General features: G+C 45.7%; 1 protein-coding gene across 1 annotated transcript in view; it reads left to right on the forward strand.

The window, feature by feature from the left end:
* The window catches only part of LOC144509694 (ephrin type-B receptor 2), a 1,012,102-nt gene that overhangs the window by 303,036 nt on the left and 691,016 nt on the right, over window positions 1–18,050 (forward strand). The window contains exons 5-6 of the mRNA XM_078238477.1: window positions 7,511–7,666; window positions 15,346–15,681. Of these exons, the coding sequence (XP_078094603.1) occupies window positions 7,511–7,666; window positions 15,346–15,681 (492 nt within the window). The remainder of the gene's footprint in view (window positions 1–7,510; window positions 7,667–15,345; window positions 15,682–18,050) is intronic.

Raw genomic sequence — 18,050 nt, forward strand, 5'->3', positions numbered from 1 at the left:
GGACCAGGACAGATTGTTAGTGATCTGAAATGCGAAGCTCTCGACTATTTCCACTTTATCTCCGTTGATGTAGACAGGGGCATGTCCTCCAGAAAGTCGATGACTATCTCCTTCGTTTTACTGACATTGAGGGAGAGAATATTGTCGTCACACCAGTTCACTAGATTCCCTATCTCATTCCTGTACTCTGTCTCATCATTCATAGAACCATAGAATCATACAGCGCAGAGTATCGAGTGCACACCGACACATTGGCAACACTTGAATTTGCACCTAATTCCATCTGCCAGCACTTGGCCCATAGACCTGAATGTTATGATGTGCCAAGTGCTAACCCAGATACTTTTTAAAAGACGTGAGGTAACCTGCCTCCACCACCCTTCCAGGCAGCACATTCCAGACCATCACCACCCTCTGAGTAAAAATGTTTTTCCTCACATCCCCCCCAAACCTCCTGCCCCTCACCTTAAACCTATGTCCCCTCATGGTGCCTGGGCGAGTTTCTGCTTCCCGGACCAAGAATACCTGATGCTAAAATGGGTGGAGTCTCACAACACCAGGTTAAAGTCCAACAGGTTTATTTGGTAGCAAATACCATAAGCTTTCGGAGCAGAGCTCCTTCGTCAAATGGAGTGGTTATCTGTTCTCAAACAGTGCAAACAGACACAGAAATCAAATTACAGAATACTGATTAGAATGCAAATCTCTACAGCCAGCCAGGTCTTAAATGTACAGACAATGTGGGTGGAGGGAGCATTCAACACAGGTTAAAGAGATGTGTATTGTCTCCAGACAGAACAGCTGGTGAAGTTCTGCAAGCCCAGGAGGCAAGCTGTGGGGGTTACTGATAATGTGACATAAATCCAACATCCCGGTTTAGGCCGTCCTCATGTGTGCGGAACTTGGCTATCAGGTTCTGCTCAGCGACTCTGCGCTGTCGTGTGTCGTGAAGGCCGCTTTGGAGAACGCTTACCTGAAGATCCAAGGCTGAATGCCCGTGACTGCTGAAGTGCTCCCCCACAGGAAGAGAACAGTCTTGCCTGGTGATTGTCGAGCGGTGTTCATTCATCCATTGTCGTAGCGTCTGCATGGTTTCCCCAATGTACCATGCCTCGGGATATCCACTCTATGCCTTGATTGATAAAGGCATAAAGTCCCATATGCCTTTTTCAGCACCCTACTAACATACCCTTCCGCTTTCAGTGATCTGTGGACAAACACACCAAGGTCCCTTTGTTCCACAGAACTTCCTAGTGTCCTACCATTCATTGAGTACTTTCTTTTTAAATTACTCCTTCCAAAGTGTATTACCGCACACTTTTCAGGGTTAAATTCCATCTGTCACTTATCTGCCAATTTGGCCATTCCATCTATAACGTCATGTAGCCCAAGACACTCCGCCTCACTGCTAATCACCCGTCCAATCTTTGTGTCATCCACAAAATTATTAATTCTGTCCCCCACATAGTCATCAACGTCATTTATATAAATAATGAATAATAAGGGGCCCCAACACAGATCCCTGTGGTCCGTCCACTGGACACTGGCTTCCAGTCACTAAAGCACCTTCTGTCATCACCCTCTGCCTCCTACAATTGAGCCAATTTTGAATCCACTTTATCAAATTGCCCTGTATCCCATGTGAATTTATCTTCTTTACAAGTCTCCCATGTGGGACCTTGTCAAAGGCTTTGCTGAAATTGTTTGAGATCCGACCCACTACAGTGGTGTCACTAGCAAACTTGAAAAGTTGGAGGGGAATTTGGCCACATATTCATAAGTGAATGTGGAGTATAGTGACACAGCCTTGCAGGGCACCGGTGTTGAGGATAATCGTGGAGGAGGTGTCATTCTTATCCACTTCTGACTTCACTTTTGTAAAACAGGATTAAGAAACGACAATGTGAATAACAAGACAAGCTCACACAAATAACCGTGCAGTAAATAATCTGAGTAGCACACAAACAAACACACACACCACACACACAAACTCACCTGCATGTGCACACACATGAATATGCACACTCATGCACACACAAGCATTCATTCACATACTCGACGCTGAGGTATGAATACTCTGTTAGGGACCTGGCCCCGAACCTCAAGGTATGTTAGGAAGCCAGACTAGACCCGAGTGATTTTTCTATTCTGGCATAAATGTAAGGATAGGCTGCTTCACTCCAGGAGTAATTCCACTGACAAATTAGTATTTTTTATCAAAACAAGCTTTATTCATAACATGGTTTAAAGATAATGTTATGGTACGGTTATATAAGGCATTGGTGAGGCCGAATTTGGAGTATTGTGTACAGTTTTGGTCACCTAGTTACAGGAAGGATGTAAATAAGATTGAAAGAGTGCAGAGAAGGTTCACAAGGATGTTGCCGGGACTTGAGAAGCTGAATTACAGAGAGAGATTGAATAGGTTGGGACTTTATTCCCTGGAGCGTAGAAGATTGAGGGGAGATTTGATAGAGGTGTATAAGATTTTGATGGGTATAGATAGAGTGAATGCAAGCAGGCTTTTTCTGCTGAGGCTCATGGAGAAAAAAACCAGAGGGCATGGGTTAAGGGTGAAAGGAGAAAAGTTTAAAGGGAATATTAGGGGGAGCTTCTTCACGCAGAGAGTGGTGGGAGTGTGGAATGAGCTGTCGGATAAAGTGGTAAATGCGGGGTCACTTTTAACATTTAAGAAAAACTTGGACGTGTTCATGGATGAGAGGGGTGTGGAGGGATATGGTCCAAGTGCAGGTCAGTGGGACTAAGCATAAAATGGTTCGGCACAGACAAGAAGGGCCAAAAGGCCTGTTTCTGAGCTGTAATTTTCTATGGTTCTATAACTTAGGGATATGTTCGGCACAACTTGTGGGGCCGAAGGGCCTGTTTTGTGCTGTAGTTTTCTATGTTTCTATGTTTCTATAACTCTAACGAAATGAAGCAGTTTAATTCTTAACAGTTAAACAATCTATAAACAGGAAAACAAACAACTCTAATGTTTAACTTATCACAATATCATTTCCAAATAAGCAACATTTTTCTTAGAGACTTAAAACCCCCTTTTTAATATAGTTAGCAATGACAAACATATTTACTCGAATGAGTAGAGGCAGCCTTAGATTTTCCTAGAGGATGTTGGGGTTCACCTTCAACCTGCCCCTTTCTACGGCTCGCAGTGCCTCAATCAGGGCTGCAGCATGTCCTTGCCTGTCTTCTGAGGCAATTAGGATATCGTCCAGATACTGAAGGACAGTGCAGCGGTAGGGGGTGAGATCTACTCCCTCTAATATCTTATTCATAACCTGGTGGAAGATGGCGGGGCTGTTATGGAACCCCTGAGGGAGTCCTGTCCAGGTATATTGCTTTTCGCCCACAGTGAATGCAAATTTGTCCTGAGACTCCTTGTCTAATGGCACCGACCAGAAACCATTTGCTATGTCTAACACCATGAAAATACTATACTGAGGGCCCAATCCATTCAGGATTGTGGAGGGGCTTGCCATTATGGGATGTACTTTTGGGGTGACTTTGTTTAGCTCCGTATAATCGATTGTTAAACGGAAGGTTTTATCGGACTTTGCTACTGGCCATACTGGGGAGTTCATGGTACTAGTTGTGGAGTGTATTACCCCCCTCCCTTCTAGGTCCTGTACAGTAGCCCGCACGGCTTGGTATGCCTCCGGCTTTATGGGATACTGTCTGTGGGGTTTGTGGTCTGGGCCGGGGACGTGGACCGGATCCATCGGGACCTTTCCTGTGTCCTGCTTATCCCTGGCCCATACTTCTGTCAGTACTTTACAAATTATTCCCAAAGGCTGGGGCTCTGTGTCCCAGTCCCTCTGAAATGTTTTAACACTCCCGATCGTTGTGATGTTTTGGCAGGGTTGGTGGAGCTTACATTTGTTTCCATTACTGTGGGGCCAATGAATCTTATGATTCCTGGGGTCTATGAGTCTGCTTAATTCCTCTAAAATATCTATTCCTAGCACGGTTCCCTCGTTATTCTGGCATACAAAGAACTGGACCGGCGCCAGTCGCCCTGCTACCTCTAAGACTACCGTCTTGCTCTTGTAAGCCTTAATACGAGTTCCCCCTACCCCTACTATGTGGATGTAATACTTGGTCACGGGAAGGGGTAGGTCAGTCAGGGATACAGAGGCTCCTGTGTCTACTAACATTTCGCAAGACTGGCCCCCCAGGAGGGCAGGCACGTAGACACAGTTGTCTCCCTCCGCGTCTATGGGAGCCGCCTGTGCTCATGCCTTCCCCTGGTCCCTCAACCAGTTCAGGAAGGCTTCCTGCATGTCTAAGTGGGTTTCGGGCTTGGGCTTTAGCCTGCACTGCTCAGCTGAGTGACCTGTTCTGCCACAGGCCCCACAGGTTTGTCCAGGTTCTGATCGACAGTGCCTAGCTATGTGCCCGGGTCTTCCGCAGCGGAAGCACTTAGCTGTTGGTTTAAAGTTAGGGGCATCTATTTTTGCAGAGGCTGTCCGGGACCTGGGTGGGGTTAAGTTGCTCCCTGTCCGGCCCTCGCGTCTACCCGGCTTGCCCACTGCACTGCGGTATCGTAGGTGTCCGCAGTGACAATACCTAATTTTAAAACTTCCTGATGTGTCGGGGAAAGCCCGTCTAGAAACATTTGGATGTACGGGACATCGTTAGGGTCGGGGTTTTCCTGCCCGGACGACTCACAATAAGCCTCATACAAGCGAGCAGCATAATTGCTGCTGGATTCTCCCTTTTCCTGCCTACAGGATTGGATTTTTCCCCAGTTGGTGGTAGGGTTTCCCAGAGCTGTATAGACTGCGCGTTTAAAGGCATTGTATGCTTCCCTTTGGATCGCCCTGGGGGCATTGTTAGGGACTCCGTTCGCCCATGCCCCATCCTGGATCGTGGAGGTGGCAGGGTTCTCCGGGTCAGCGCTGGTTAGAGTCCTCCATTTATCTGACGGGCACTTCGCTCTGACTATCTGGTGGATACCACGGGGGTGGAGATCGTGGACATCCCACATCTCCTCAAGAGTCCTCCAGAACTCTGTATTTTTACTTTGTGTGCGCAGAGTACCTGACTCCTTTAGGATAGTCTGCTTTTCTAAGGGAGTGAATGCTTTATAGCGATCCTGGCCATTAGCTGTCCTCTGTACCGGGGCACATTTCTGGACGCTGCCGGGTTCGTACTCGGGTGGTGCACTGGGAAGTGCGGGGTACACCGAAGACATGGTGGTCTCCGGGGCGCTAATTTTACGGGGTTCGGCTCGTAACTCTGTGATCCGAGCCTCTAAACTTGCAATACTCTTGTTCTTTTCCTCTATCTGTTTCTGGTAAACCTGGTTCATACGTACTGCTATCACTAACCGTTTAACTAAAATTACTGCAGCCTTTTTAGAAGCGTCCCGCTGGTGGCTATTCTGTCATTCCCTTTGTAGGGGGAAGGACGCGCAGGAGTCCCATCCCTCCTTGCACATTTTCCTGATTAGTTTCTGCTGTCGCATCCCAAATGCTCGGCTAAGAGATCCTTCTGTCCCCCGTTCCAGGGAGAGGCTGTCCTCTTGCTCCCTTCCTCCCCCTACGTGTGCGCAACCTACTTCGGAATCTCTGTCCTGGGGTAATCTTTCCTCGGGCTCTCCTTCATGCGGCATTCTGGCTCTCTTTCTCTCTCTCTTGTCTTTCTGTACCTTTCGCGTTCCCCCTAGCCTGTACCCCGCTCCTATTGTGAGTGCTTCTGGAATCTGTCAACCCTTTCGGTTCCCTAAGTTCCTGGCTCGCAGAGGTGTGCCTAACCTACCTGCCATCCAATAAGGCCTTTTTCTTTATCCCCCTTATTGGCGCACTGGGTGGTTAGCAGGGACATGAAGGCCTGCCATGACAATGGTCCACCTCTTGCGGACACTTACAAGTCCCTCTCACAATAGCCGACCAATAGGTAGCCGATGGCAGTGTACCCCACCATGTTACAAATTTAAAGTTCTCAATCAGTGAAATTTGTGCAGTCGCCAATCAGTGTAAGTGCAGGTTGGAGGACTTCCCCTCATGGTCCCGATGGCGCTCGGATCCTTCTGGACTCTGGCAGTCTGAAACTGACTTCTCACCCACTTGATCCTTGTCAGCGTGTGTCCAGCGAGTGGTCTCTCCGTCCCGGGTTTCAGCACCAAACTGAAAGGGGAAGTTTTTGCTTCCTACCAGCATAAAAGACAAGCAGACATGAGTACAGTACAGTACAAAAGGCAACACAAGCTTTATTCCCTGTCCAAAATTTAAAAAAAACCACAGGCCTGGGAGAAGACAGCTGCTAGCCATCTGCTTCCCCTGGCCAGTGTGCGCTTTACAATTTATAGGGTTTTGAACTTCGCGCCAAACAAATGGGCTCATTCAAGCAGTTGCTGATAGCATGAATGGGACCCATGTGGGTTATTGTCATTTACTACAAGTGACGCAATCAGTACCTACTAAAAACAATTAGCGATAACACAAAGCGAAGACACAATAGCGAAGTATTGAAAAGCCATTATAGATAGGCGGGGTTGATCTGTGGCTAATGGTGAAGTGATCCTATTCCTCCTGGGCCGTTCTCTTTCTGGAGAGTTCCCTTTGTGATTTGAACATCTTGCATAATCTAGTCAATTGAGCTATTGTCTATGTTTCCCTGCCTGGAGTCTAAAGTGATTAAGACTGTCTGAAGTGATTAGGGGTTGCAAGGAGCCTCTCCATGAGTCATTGCATTGCTGTGAGTTGCTGACAATATTTCCATCATTCATTGCCGGGCAAAATAAATTCGATATAAACACGTAAAAATGTCCATGATATTAAGCATAAAAGTCATCCCCTTCACTAACTTCAACCTTATCTGAAGAAGAGTCATGGACTCAAAACATTTACTCTTTTTCACTCTCCACAGATGATGCCAGACCTGCTGAGTTTTTCCAGCATTTTGTTTTATTTCATGTTTAATTTAGATAGCCAATATGATATCAATTTAATTTAGATGATTCATCAAATATGAATTGAAATGAAGCAACAATGGAAATCTGAGCCAATATATATCCTTGAACAACAACATCTGAAAAATCAAATCAGTTCCGTAGACAAAACAATTATTCAGATTTTAAGTTTATTTTATTGATTTTAAGTTTCCCAGATTTTGATTTCCAGCACATTACTGTTCAACACATTTGTTCACAAATTGATTTGCCGGTGTTCTTCACTCCATGCGTGATTTTGTTTCATTTTAACTGACTTGGCTCTATTCAATCCCACATTTGTTTGATTTCCTTTCCTTGTCCTTTTAGCAGGGTAAATATTTTGGTTTACGGAAATAGGCCCCTGGGTGGAATTGTGGTTGGTGCAGACTCGATGGGCCAAATGCACAGTAGGGGTTCTATGGACACCTCAGAACTGTAACATTGTGAAGCTGCAGTCGGAGCCTGGCAATGAGGAGACATGAAGAAAGTCTGTCTCAAATCCATTCTCTAGCCATTCCCCCTCAGCTCAGCTTTATTTTCCTCTTTATTTTACAGGTTGTCCATCAGGATCATTTAAACCAAACCAAGGGGAGGATCCCTGTTGGAACTGTCCAATCAACAGCAGGACCACATTGGAAGGTGCCACAAACTGTGTTTGCAGGAATCGATACTTTCGGACAGACGCCGACCCACTTGACATGCCATGCACCAGTAAGTTTGCTAATGCTCCCTCATGGTGCTGACTGTTGGATTGAGGCAGACATGGAGAGACAGAAAAGGGAGCAATAGAATTATAGAATGGTTGCAGCAGCAGAAGAAGGCCACTCAGCTTATCCTGTCTTTGCTAGTTCTCTGTAAGCGCAACTCGCCTTGTCTCACTCCCCTTCCTTTTCCCCGTAGCCCTGCAAATCTTTTGTGTTCAGACAATGATTCAATTCTCTTTTGGAAGTCACAGTTGAATCTGCTGCCATCACACACTCAAGCAATCCAATCCAGATCCAAACCACATGGTGTGTAAAACATTTTCCTCCTGTCACTGGTACACCTTTTCCCAATTACCTTCAGTTATTGTCCTCTGGTACTTCATCCTTTGACCAATTGGAACGGTTTATCCCCATGTCCAAAGTTCTAATGATTTTGCCCTTTATCAAATCTGGAGACAAATGGACAAAAGAGTGACAGACAGAGACAGAATTAGAATGACAGACAGAGGGCTGGATTCTCTGACCCCGCCTACACCTGGGATTCTCAAGTCCTGTTGTGGTAAACGGAGTTTTGGCTGAGTGCCAAATTCTCTGTTCCCACTGGCAGTAGCGGTGGGGCATGGAGAATTCTAGCCAGAGGAGTAGGGATCAAGGACAGGCTGGGTGCAGACTGGTGTCCAGGTGCATTCCCATTGTAACTACCATGAGCCTGTTTCAGTTCTATTGGGTTACAAGGAAAGACTCAAAATTATATCTAACCATTCACAACCTGAGGATGACCAAAAGTATGCGACAGACAATGGAATACTTAAAAAAATATTGTCACTGTTGTAGAGATTTTGTGTACAGAAAGCTCCCACAAATAGCAATATGGTAATGACCAGTAGTTTGTTTGTTTTTGGGGAAAATGTTGACCAGGGCACTGAGGATAACTCCCCTGACCTTCAAAATAGTGTAGTAAGAAGTCTCACAACACCAGGTTAAAGTCCAACAGGTTTATTTGGTAGCGAATACCATAAGCTTTCGGAGCACTGCTCCTTCGTCAGATGGAGTGGATATCACTCCATCTTATGAAGGAGCAGTGCTCCGAAAGCTTATGGTATTTGCTACCAAATAAACCTGTTGGACTTTAACCTGGTGTTGTGAGACTTCTTACTGTGCTTATCCCAGTCCAACGCCGGCATCTCCACATCTTCAAAATAGTGCCATGGGATGTTGTCCATCTGCCTGTGAGGAAGGACAGGATCAGGTTTAATGTCTCATCCAAATGATGTTAAAGGAAAAAAAACTGGAAGAAAAGTTTTCCTCAGAACAGAACTAAGCAGCTTCGATATTTAAATATGTCAAAGACGTTATATAAATGCAAGTTGTTATTGTGGATCACAGAACGTTGAAGTCAAAATGTACTCATGTTTGTACACATTTCCATCGGCACTGTCCTCACTCAGGCTGCGCACCCAACCTATTCCTGAATGTTCATAAATTATGAACATTCACAGCACGGTGGCACAGTGATTAGCACTGCTGCCTCACAGCTCCAAGGACCTGGGTTCGATTCCCGGCTTGGGTCACTGTCTGTGTGGGATTTGCACATTCTCCCTGTGTCATAGAACATAGAACATAGAACATTACAGCATAGTACAGGCCCTTCGGCCCTTGATGTTGTGCCGACCAGTGAAACCAATCGAAAGCCCCTCTAATCTACGCTATTCCAATATCATCCATATGTTTATCCAATAACCATTTGAATGCTCTTAATGTTGACGAGTCCACTACTGCTGCAGGCAGGGCATTCCACACCCTTACTACTCCCTGAGTAAAGAACCTACCTCTAACATCAGTCCTATAGCTCTCACCCCTCAATTTAAAGCTATGTCCCCTCGTGTTAGCCATCACCATCCGAGGAAAAAGGCTCCCACCATCCACCCTATCTAATCCTCTGATCATCTTGTATGCCTCTATTAAGTCACCTCTTAACCTTCTTCTCTCTAACGAAAACAACCTCAAGTCCTCATACGATCTTCCCACCATACCAACCTCAAGTCAACCTCAAGTTCTCATACGATCTTCCCACCATACCAGGCAACATCCTGGTAAATCTCCTCTGCACCCTTTCCAACACTTCCACATCTTTCCTATAATGCGGCGACCAGAACTGTACGCAATACTCCAAGTGCGGCCGCACCAGAGTTTTGTACAGTTGCAGCATGACCTCCTGGCTCCGAAACTCAATCCCCCTACCAATAAAAGCTAACACACCGTACGCCTTCTTAACAACCCTATCAACCTGGGTGCCAACTTTCAGGGATCTATGCACATGGACACCCAGATCCCTCTGTTCATCCACACTACCAAGTATCTTACCATTAGCCCAATACTCTGTATTCCTGTTACTCCTTCCAAAGTGAATCACCTCACACTTTTCCACATTAAACTCCATTTGCCACCTCTCAGCCCAGCTCTGCAGCTTATCTATGTCCCTCAGTAACCTTTCACTTCCCTCCGCACTGTCTACAACTCCACCGACTTTAGTGTCGTCCGCAAATTTAGTGTCATCTGTGTGGGTTTCCTCCGGGTGCTCCGGTTTCCTCCCACACTCCAAAGATGTGTGGGTTAGGTAAATTGCCCCTTAGTGTCCTGGGATGTGTAGGTTAGAGGGATTAGTGTGGGGTAAATGTGTGGGGTAGTGGGGGTAAGGCCAAGGTGGGATTGTTGTCGGTGCAGACTAGATGGGCCGAGTGGCCTCCTTCTGCACTGTAAGGTTTCTATGATTCTAAAAGCAAAATACTGTAAACATTGGAAATCTGGAATTAAATCAGAAAGTGCTGGAAATATTCAGCAGATCTGGCAGCATCTTTGGAGAGAGAAACAGAGTTAATGTTTGGAGTTGAGTATTTATGATTTTGTGGCCCTGGCATTATTCTAATCCTGGCCTTAATGTTAGCCTAACTCCAAACGAAAGCCTGTGTTTGTAATCAGCTTTGGGTTAGGTAACATTTGGGCCAGCTAGAGGTTAAGATTAGTGAAATAACCCCTCAGAGGCCAGTTTCCCCTCAGCAGATTCCCTTCATTTACAAAGTTGACTCCAGTCTGAGAGTGCTGGTACACAGTCAGAATCCGGAGTGTCAAAGGACCTGACAGTCCCATTTTTATATACAGATGACTGTCGCTGATTGAGCAGGCAATTATGATCTCAGTCAGGGAGCTCATACTCCAAGAGACCAATCTCGTGTGTCTCACTGAAGTCATTACAATTAGGAGTATTGTTCAGGTTATGGTTAGAGTTAGGGCTAGGGTTTGGTTTAGAACACTTGTTTTTCTTTCTTGACTCAGTATCTGTGATCATTTGTAGAAACCCCTACACAAGATCTTCCAATGTAATGGATTTTGTATTTTAGTTCCATTCTGTGCTGAACTGCATCTAACACAGTTCATCAGGGAAACCAATGAAATCCTTACACTGGATGTTACGCTCCCCACGAGTGCATTCTTGAGGAATTGCCCAAGTTTGATCTGCACTGTTACCTGATTTTAGTTGAATGCTGTAGGTTATACTTCACAAAGTCCACACGCAATCAGCATATGTCAGATGTGCATTGGTTCACGAAGGCCATATCAGTGCGCAAGAAATCAAGTAAAGTGATCACTGGTGCGGTGGGTTTTGTTGATTTCACTGAGATCTCGTAGAATTCACCAAAATGCTGCTCTGGGAGCATGGTAAACTTTGAGCAAAGAAGTATTCAGCATAGAGTAGAGCAGAGATACTTTTCTCCTGTATAGATAGCCTGAGCTACCATTACACTCAGGAATGACCCATGTATCCATATCAAAGAGCTGTCCATGGGTAGTCTGGAATGATCCATGCTTTCATATTTGATTTGACGGGTACAAATAGGCTGAACACTGTTCCAACTGAGATTCATCAGCCAGCTTGTCCTCATAATCATCATACCATATCTTTGAAGGTCAATATGCACAACTTCAATTGCACTGCCCTCATCAACCCTGTCCATTACATCATCAAAACACTCAACTAATTCAGTGAAGCTCAACTTTATAAAATATACGTCTTTGGGAAATTAAGGGATGAGTGATAAATGCTGGCCTCGACAGCGATGTCCACATCCCATGAAAGAATAAATAAAGACTCGCTGAGGAAAATTGGAGTTCATCAGATTAAAGAGACTGGTGCAGCACAGATATGATCCTGGAAGAATAAGGAGGATAGTGACAAATTTCATTGGCGGAATTTTCCAACCGTACTCATCCGAAGACCAGAAAATCCCACCTGAGTTCAATGGACTTTTGCAAGATCCTGTCCCACCGGCGACAATTCCTGTGGCGGGTGGGACGAGAAAATTTCGCTCCACAAATCAGACTGATGAAACAGGTCGATGCATGGCCGATAAAATCTAGTCAGAGTTTTACAACACCAGGTTAAAGTCCAACAGGTTTATTTGGTAGCAAATACCATTAGCTTTCGGAGCGCTGCTCCTTTTCAGCAGCGCTCCGAAAGCTAATGGCATTTGCTACCAAATAAACCTGTTGGACTTTAACCTGGTGTTGTTAAAACTCTTACTGTGTTTACCCCAGTCCAACGCTGGCATCTCCACATCACGATAAAATCTAACACAGTGCAGAGTGAAGTGATCAATGTTGGTACAAGAAACTGTATTATGCCCTGTATACCCAAGTCCATATGAACATGCGTACAAACATAATAGAAACAGAAGTATGCCATTCACTTCCTTGAGCCTGCTCTGCCATTCAGTAAGTTCTATTTCTGTGTTGAGTTCCATATTCCTATCTACCCCTTTGATTCCCTTGCCTAACAAGAATATTTTTGCCTTAATACCTTTGCCTTAAAAATATTCAGTGACCCGCCTCCACCACCTTCTGAGGCAGAGAGTTCCAAAGTCATACAACCCTCTGAGACTCACTCAGAAGAGGAAACATTCTGCCCCACGTCCACCTTGTCAATACAGTTCAGGCACTTATTGACTACAATTAAGTCACCACTCACTCTTCTAAACCTCAATGGAAACAAGCCCAGCCAGTCTAACCTATCCTCATATACAATTCATTCAAGGCATCAATCAAGAAAACTTCCCTGGCGAAATTTAGGAGGGATTTGAGGAAAATTTCAATGTGAAGATAATAACGAAATTGGGTTGATTGGCCATGCTAAATTGCCTTTAGTGTCAGGGGGATTAGGGTAAATAGAGGGATAGGGCCTGGGTGGGATTGTTCAGTGCAGGCTCGATGGGCCAAATGACCTCCTGCAGGATTCTATGATTTAATGGACAAACCATTTTCTGGTTTGATTTGGGCGTGGAATGCCCTGCCTGCAGCAGTAGTGGACTCGTCAACATTAAGAGCATTCAAATGGTTATTGGATAAATATATGGATGATATTGGAACAGTGTAGATTAGAGGGGCTTTAGATTGGTTTCACTGGTCGGCGCAACATCGAGGGCCGAAGGGCCTGTACTGCGCTGTTATGTTCTATGTTCTATGTTCTCACTATACAGAATACTGGGAATCACTGCACCCTCACTGTACTGAATACTGGGAATCACTGCACCCTCACTGTGCAGAATACTGGGAATCATTGCACCCGCACTGTACTGAATACTGGGAATTACTGCACCCTCACTGTGCAGAATACTGGGAATCACTGCACCCTCACTGTACTGAATACTGGGAATCACTGCACCCTCACTGTGTGGATGCTGGAAATCACTGCTCCTTCACTGTATGGACACTGGGAGCAACTGTACCTTCACTGCATGGATACTGGGAATCACTGCACCCTCACTGTGCTGAATACTGGGAATCACTGCATCCTGACTGTGCAGAATACTGGGAATCACTGCACCCTCACTGTGTGGACACTGGGAATCACTGCACCTTAACTGTATGGATGCTGGAAATCACTGCACCTTAACTGTATGGACGCTGGAAATCACTGGTCCTTCACTATATGGACACTGGGAGTAACTATATCTTCACTGTATGGATACTGGAAATCACTGCACCCTCACTGTACAGAATACTGGAAATCACTGCACCATCACTGTACAGAATACTGGAAATCACTGCACCCTCACTGTATGAACACTGGGAATCACTGCACCCTCACTGTACACAATACTGGGAATCACTGCACCCTCACTGTATGGACACTGGGAATCACTGCACCCTCACTGTATGGACACTGAGAATCACTGCACCCTCACTGTACACAATACTGGGAATCGCTGCACCCTCACTTTAGAGAATAAAGGGAATCGCTGCACCCTCAATGTATGGACACTGACAATCACTGCAGTCCACTGTATGGACGCTGGGAATCCTTGCAACCTCACTGTACAGAATACTGGGAATCATTGCACAGAGTGGTGAAGAAAGCATTCAGCATGCTTGGGTTCATTGGTCAGAACATTGAATACAGGAGTTGGGACATCTTGTTGAAGTTGTACAAGATATTGGTAAGGCCATACTTGGAATTCTGTGTACATTCTGGTCACCCTATTATAGAAAATATATTATTAAACTAGGAAGAGTGCAGAAAATGTTTACTAGGATGCTATCGGGACTTGATGGTTTGAGTTACAAGGAGAGGCTGGATAGACTGGGACTTTTATCTCTGGAGCGTAGAAGCTGAGGGGCGATCTTATAGAGGTCTATAAAATAATGAGGGGCATAGATCATGTAGATAGTCAATATCTTTTTCCAAAGGTAGGGGAGTCTAAAACTGGAGGGCATGGGTTTAAGGTGAGAGGGGAGAGATACAAAAGGGTCCAGAAGGGCAATTTCTTCACAGAAGGACGGTGAGTGCCTGGGACAAGCTGCCAGAGGTAGTAGTAGAGGCGGGTACAATTTTGTCTTTTAAAAAGCATTTAGACAGTTACATGGGTGAGATGGGTATAGAGGGATATGGGCCAAATGTAGGCAATTGGGATGAGCTTAGGGCTTTAAAATAAAGGGGCGGCATTGTCAAATTGGGCCGAAGGGCCTGTTTCCATGTTTTAAACCTCTATGACTCTATGGCTCACTGCAGGGACACTGGGAATCACTGCACCCTTACTCTATAGAATACTGGGAATCGCTGCACCCTCACTGTATGGACACTGGGAATCGCTGCACCCTCACTGTATGAACACTGGGAATCACTGCAACCTCACTGTACAGAATACTGGGAATCCATGCACCCTCACTGTATGGACACTGGGAATCACTGCAACCTCACTGTACAGAATACTGGGAATCACTGCACCCTCACTGTATCGACACTGGGAATCACTGCACCCTCACTGTACAGAATACTGGGAATCACTGCACCCTCACTGTACAGAATACTTGGAATCACTGCACCTTCACTGTATGGGCACTGCAACCTCACTGTATAGACTGTTGGGAATCACTGCACCCTCACTGTACTGAATACTGGGAATCACTGCACTCCCACTGTACAGAATACTGGGAATCACTCCACCCTCATTGGACAGAATACTGGGAGAAAAACAATGCAGTTAATGCTTGCACCTGATGGAATTTGCCCAAGACACTTTTGGTATTAACTACATTTAGGAGTCATAGATATGTGAGGTACAATTCTGGCACTGACTATGAATTGTTATGATAGGAACTAACAGCTTGAATTTTTGGGTTTTTTTTCCAAAGCAACGCCCTCAGCACCAACGGCAGTAATCTCCAGTGTGAATGAAACATCCCTGAACTTGGAGTGGTCTCCTCCCTACGAGACAGGTGGACGGGAAGATGTGGTTTACAACGTGATCTGTAAGAGCTGCAATTCGGGCGGAGGGGCCTGCACCCGGTGTGGGGATAATGTGCAATTTGTCCCCCGTCAACTGGGCTTGACTGAGCCTCGTGTATACATCAGTGATCTTCTGGCACACACACAGTACACCTTCGAGATCCAGTCTGTGAACGGAGTGTCTGATCAGAGCCCTTACCCGCCTCACTTCGCTTCTGTCAACATTACCACCAATCAAGCTGGTAAGAAATCTAATCATAAACACAGCTTGTCTCTGGCTGACATTGAGTTTGTGTGTGTGTGGGGGTGTGAAGAGGATGCCTGGTCAATGAGGAGACTAAATCACCTCAGATAACCCCACTGTATCTCAGTTGCAGTTCTCTAAACGTTCTCCCTGTGCCTCCATGGGTTTCCTCCAGGTGCTCCGGTTTCCGTCCACAGTCCGAAAGAAGTGCTGGTTGGGGCATTGACCATACTAAATTCTCCCTCAGTATACCCGAACAGGCGCCGGAGTGTGGCAACTAGGGGATTTTCACAGTAACTTCATTGCAGTGTTAATGTAAGCCGACTTGTGACACTAATAAATAAACTTGAACTAATGTGATCAACATGGTGGCAGGCTGCTGGCCCCACCCCACAGACTGTACACAGCTCAGTCGCAATGCAGCCAAGCTGAGGAAAGACTGCAGCCTTGTCGTCCCAGCAGCCCCTGTGCACACTTGCGACCCTCAGTGGAAGGAGGTTCTGCCATAAGCAGCTGTCAGCCAATCAGGGTGGAATTTGAGAATCAGCCAATCAAATTGGGCGGCAGTGCCAGACCACAGCAGAGGACATGACCGGGACTGCATGTAGCCCCACCAAGATGGTGGATAGTGGCCAGACCCAGCTCAGTGCCAGGCCTCATTGGGCAGTGGAAAACTGGGCACTCGGCATCAAGGGATGGATTTAGAAAGCCAGGCAAGGAGGCAGAAAGAGGGTTATGATCTCACAGAAATTGCCGCTAATGCACACAAGGCCACACCCGATCCATGTCCCCTCCCACATTCCAACCCAAATTTCATTTTCGATACAGTGAAGGTGCAGTGATTCCCAATATTTTATGCAGCGAGGGCACAGAGATTCACAGTATTCCGTACTGTGAGGGTGACGTCAAATTTGCAGTGACAGGTTGCTGACATTCACGTTGACAGATTGCTGATATTCACACTGAGCGATTGCTGATATTCACGCTGACAGATTGCTGATATTCACACTGCCGGATTGCTGATATTCACACTGACAGATTGCTGATATTCACGCTGACAGATTGCTGATATTCACACTGCCAGATTGCTGATATTCACACCGACAGATTGCTGATATTCACACTGCCGGATTGCTGATATTCACACTGAGAGATTGCTGATATTCACACTGACAGATTGCTGATATTCACACTGAGAGATTGCTGATATTCACACTGACCGATTGCTGACATTCACGCTGACAGATTGCTGATATTCACACTGACAGATTGCTGATATTCACACTGCCAGATTGCTGATATTCAAACTGAGAGATTGCTGATATTCACACTGACCGATTGCTGACATTCACACTGACAGATTGCTGATATTCACACTGCCGGATTGCTGATATTCACACTGAGCGATTGCTGATATTCACGCTGACAGATTGCTGATATTCACACTGCCGGATTGCTGATATTCACACTGACAGATTGCTGATATTCACGCTGACAGATTGCTGATATTCACACTGCCAGATTGCTGATATTCACACCGACAGATTGCTGATATTCACACTGCCGGATTGCTGATATTCACACTGAGAGATTGCTGATATTCACACTGACAGATTGCTGATATTCACACTGAGAGATTGCTGATATTCACACTGACCGATTGCTGACATTCACGCTGACAGATTGCTGATATTCACACTGACAGATTGCTGATATTCACACTGAGAGATTGCTGATATTCACACTGACCGATTGCTGACATTCACACTGACAGATTGCTGATATTCACACTGCTGGATTGCTGATATTCACACTGACAGATTCCTGATATTCACACTGCCGTATTGCTGATATTCACACTGACAGATTGCCGATATTCACACTGACAGATTCCTGATATTCACACTGCCGGATTGCTGATAATCACACTGATAGATTGCTGATATTCACACCGACAGATTGCTGATATTCACACTGCCGGATTGCTGATATTCACGCTGACAGATTGCTGACATTCACACTGCCGGATTGCTGACATTCACACTGACAGATTGCTGATATTCACACTGCCGGATTGCTGATATTCACGCTGACAGATTGCTGACATTCACACTGCCGGATTGCTGATATTCACGCTGACAGATTGCTGACATTCACACTGCCGGATTGCTGATATTCACGCTGACAGATTGCTGACATTCACACTGCCGGATTGCTGACATTCACACTGACAGATTGCTGATATGCACACTGCCGGACTACCGATATTCACACTGAGAGATTACTGATATTCACACTGACCGATTGCTGACATTCATACTGACAGATTGCCGATATTCACACTGACAGATTCCTGATATTCACACT

This window comes from Mustelus asterias, chromosome 22 (assembly GCF_964213995.1).
Source record: "Mustelus asterias chromosome 22, sMusAst1.hap1.1, whole genome shotgun sequence".
NCBI lineage: Eukaryota > Metazoa > Chordata > Chondrichthyes > Carcharhiniformes > Triakidae > Mustelus > Mustelus asterias.